At 58.3% G+C, this 4,099-nt stretch overlaps 1 protein-coding gene across 1 annotated transcript in view; it reads right to left on the reverse strand.

Annotated features, from left to right (window-relative positions):
• CC2D2A (coiled-coil and C2 domain containing 2A) overlaps positions 1-4,099 on the reverse strand; it is a 145,251-nt gene that overhangs the window by 61,059 nt on the left and 80,093 nt on the right. Inside the window, exons 2-4 of the mRNA XM_012724039.1 lie at positions 3,750-3,809; positions 2,244-2,327; positions 559-682 (exon numbers count right to left, since the gene is read on the reverse strand). Coding sequence (XP_012579493.1) covers positions 559-682; positions 2,244-2,327; positions 3,750-3,788 — 247 coding nt within the window. The 5' untranslated portion in view covers positions 3,789-3,809. The remainder of the gene's footprint in view (positions 1-558; positions 683-2,243; positions 2,328-3,749; positions 3,810-4,099) is intronic.

Below are 4,099 nucleotides of genomic sequence, written 5' to 3' on the forward strand. Positions count from 1 at the left end.
GAACCCAATATAGTGTGTGGGAACCCAATGCAGGGTGTGTGAACACAACATAGGGTGTGCGAACCCAATATAGTGTGTGGGAACCCAACGCAGGGTGTGTGAACCCAACACAGGGCGTGCAAACCCAATATAATGTGTGTCAACCCAATGTAGGGTGTGCAAACCCTGAAACTCAGGAAAGGTAATTCTTTTTGCTACTTATTTGAACAAATAGGAATCAGCGCAGGGTCCTCAAGACCAAGTCACCAAGGGTCTGAAACTCCCTGGAGTCTTCCAGCATCTCGAGCCAGCCCCACTTCTTTGACAAGCAGAACTTCCCAACGACTGCCACACACTGGTGTCTGCACAGACACCGGTCACTGCACACGCACTGCCTGTGATCCCATCAAGATGCCCTGACCCACGCCCAGTCTCCTGGATGTGCTCAAAAATCACCCAGCGCTGGAGGGGGGTGTGGAGCCAGGGTTGTGGGCACAAGTGAAACACAACCGTAAGAACCCCTGCAGCGCCCCGTCAGCAATTAGTAAATACGGGGTAGCACTGAACCCCGACACTTACTTCGAGCGCCCCGTCTGGCCGTCATGCTCAGGAGGCGGGAGTCGGGGTCCTCCTGCACCAGCTCCTGTGGGGGGCCCAGCTGGGAGTTCGCAGAGACCATGTCTTCGGGGCCAGCGGTCAGCAGCTGAGGACAGATGGCCAGTGGGGTGAGGCCCAGTTAACTGAGTTCCTATCCCAGGATGAGGTAGATGGGTCCTGGGGTGAGGGGACCGGTCACTGTGGTATTGAAATGTGGGTGACCATGCATGGTCCCTGTCCCCTGAGGCCACTCCCCAGGGAGTTGCCCTCACGCTAATTCCTTGGGTGCTTTCTCAGGAAATGATGGCTGCATCCCACATAAAATGAGCATTTTCACCTTTCCTCGGGTAATGTGAAGAGCTAATGTGGAGAGCTGCAGAGCTGGAGGGAAGGAGGGGAGGGAGTTTGGAAACGGCGCTAAAGCGTCCCTCAGTCAGAGCAGCAGGGCAACCGGATACCAGTGGGGCCACACAGAGGTGCCTTGGACTGAGGTACAGGGGCGCTATTTGACTTAGGGAGCGGAGTTTAATCCTGAGTCATTGACCACCTGGGTCAAAGAAGAAAATACCTACAGCCAGTTCCCTGGGAGGCTGCGGGGTTTGAGGCACAGAAGAAATGGGGCAGCCTTAGGCATGTAACTTGAAAAGGAATTGCCCACGGGGCTCTAATATGCCGCTGGGATTAAGCTTCCCGCAGCCCAGTCTCCAGTTCAGCTCAGAGACTTGAGACGTTGCCCTGAGCTCCTTTCCCTGCTGCGCCCACTCACGCCCCCACAGGTCACCAGGCCACTGTGCAGGGTCCCTCCGTCCAGCTGAGGGCTCAGCTCCAGCCTCTGTGCAGCTCATGGCCACCATCTGGGCGTCCCTGTCCAGGCTTCCGAGCCCACCGGCCCCAAAGGAAGGGGTTAAGCTCCCGGAGGCGGGAGAGAGTGCCTGTGCCAGCTTCCTCCCTGGCGTCTCCATCTCAGCTGCCCAGGACTCTGGCACAGCTCCCCACTGCTGCTGCCCAAGGGCGGGTGCTGGGCCCAGGCCAGTGGCCAGCAGGCGGGAGTGCTCCCCTGAGCAGGGCTCTCCCCACCTCGGGGCCACCCTTTCCAAGGGGGCTCTATCACGTGGCTGCTGCCTCAAAATGGCGCTCCCTTCCTTTCCCTCCCCTGCTGGCCTCTGGAATATTCCAAGCAAATCACCCTTCCATAGCATCTCCCCTGCGTCCCTCCTCCAAAAACAGGGGAGCTGTCACTGGGAGGGTAGTTACCTGAAGAAGGTTGACCTGGCGCCCGCCCGGAGCCTGCCCAGCCAGGGAGGGCCACGCCTGGGAGCCTGGGAGCCGGGGAGCCAGGGAGCCGGGGAGCCTGGGAGCCGGGGAGCTGCGAGCCGGACTGGAATGGGCTTGGCGGGCCCCAAAGCGATCCTGCCTTGAGAAGAAGGGAGCCGCCTCTGTGCGGTCCTGCACTGCCATCTACGGCCCGCTTGGGTGAAAACACCGCACGCAGCTGCAGCTCCGTATCACTTACAGACCCTCTCCGGAGGAGGTGGGGACAGGAGGAGCCCTCTGAACTGGCCAGGGCTCAGGGTCAGGTCAGGTCAGCTGAGGTCCCCACGAGGGCTGCCCACTGTCTCACCCCCGTGGCCACAGCCTGGGACAGACGCTCTCTGGACTCGCCCTACCTGCTTCTTCCTCCTCTGCTTTTGAGCCTTTGAGGTTTTCTTCTGTCTTTCCACATCAGCCTCCTCCTCATTTTCAAGGAACTCCTGTGTGAAATGCAGAGGGGAGAGGCATTGGAAGAGGTGGAGAGCAGGGCAGGGGACAGCTGTAGCCTAGGGGCTGTTCCTTTTTCTAGGTGACACTTTCTAAAGCTTTGCTGAAGGCTCAAGCCACCCAGGCTCTCGCTTTGTTTTTAAGACTTATTTATGTATACGGAACTGGGGTACAGGCCAGAGGTGCAGGGGTGAGGGGGCCAGGTCATCTGACCCCGGGAGGCTCCCTTGATGCAAGTCCCCTCCTCACTCCAGCCTTGTTCGTCAGGCTCCGCAGTGGGGAGAATCCTTTGCTAAGAGTCCGGCCACTTGGACCTGTGAGAGCTGCTGTCATTTTCTGTTTCCCAGGAATGCTCTCCTCTTTCAGCAATGAGAGCTGCTCCGGAGGACTTCCAAGTCCATAGAACAGGAAAGCCAAGGACACGGGGCTGGATGGGGTGCAGGACCCTGAGCCAGGGCACAGTGGATGGCTGGCACACCGGGGAATAATTGAGCAGGGTTGGGCACCAATGCCTTGGTTGCAAAGTATAAGACTAAGCCAGTGGCAGAGTGCTGTGGGCTGTGTCAATCGCAGACCCAAAAGGTGAAGGATGTGGAGATGAGCCCATTGTGGGATCTCCAGACCCTTTCAGGTTCTATTCAAAGTCAACAAGCCCAGCCTCCCGGAGCGAGCCCCTCCCAGAGAGAAGACGGCTATCAGGCAGTCTCTGCACCAGCCAGAGGGCAACAGTCCTGCCCTATGCAGGTGCTGCTTCCTCCCGCCCACTCTCCCTCTGCAGGGCAGCAGCCTCCCGTGACTGCCGTGACCTGTACCGTGCCTGGGCTTCTCTGCACTGAGCTCCCTCCGCGGAGGCCGCTCTCCTAAGGCTGCCCGCCTGCAACTGCGCAGGCCTTTCAGCAAGCCTGTCCCTTCCAGGGCATCTCTCCCTGCCGATACTCCGGTCCTTTCCCCTAATAACCTGCTCTTTAAATAAACTGAGTCTCTGTCTCGTGGAGAAACTCGCCTGGGAACTCGCCAGTGCTGCTGAAAGGGGAGCCCTGGGGAAGCCTTTCCCAGAGCGAACCCACGGACTACGCGCTAACTCCCCCAAAACGACATCAGCTACAGTGCCAATGGTTACGTTCATTCTGAATTTCCTTGGAGATCAGCTGGCATTAACCCGTCCCAGGTGGTACCTTAGGGCAGCCGGGTGTCTCCGGGGAGCCAGGTGGAGGGGACGCTCTCAGGTGGGCTCCTGTCACCACCCACCCTGGTCCCGGAGCCCCCCAGAGCACCCTGGGTATGCAGTCGGCACGCTTTTAGTGCACACTGCCATCGACGTGCCATCGACGCTGCAGGCTCTGCTCGGCGCTGACTGTCCTCACACAGCGACGGGCACACGTGGACGCAACGACGTGCCAGTGACCACCACTTACCTCGGTGATTATTTTCACTTTTTCTTCCTTGGGATTCATTTTGCTTGTGACAGCTGTTCCCTGTCGGGCAAAGAGCGAAGGCGACGTCAGGCATTTTGAAATCAAATGTTTTCTTAAACATTGGTAATGTCACAGGACAGGGAGAGAGGGGCACCCCTGAGCCCCTCAACCTGCCTGCTCTAAGTGGGTTCTGCATCCGCCACGTCAAGACAAAACATATAAAACTTGAATGCAAAGGGACTTTAGTACAGTGAATATGTCACAGGGTGGTCCCTAGGAAAAAGGGAAGTTCCAGGGTCCCTGCCCCACCCAGAAGGAGGGTGGAGCTGAGCAGAGAAAAAGGAGAGAAG

The sequence above is a fragment of the Condylura cristata genome, unplaced genomic scaffold (assembly GCF_000260355.1).
Source record: "Condylura cristata isolate star-nosed mole 26May11 unplaced genomic scaffold, ConCri1.0 scaffold00012, whole genome shotgun sequence".
Classification (NCBI taxonomy): domain Eukaryota; kingdom Metazoa; phylum Chordata; class Mammalia; order Eulipotyphla; family Talpidae; genus Condylura; species Condylura cristata.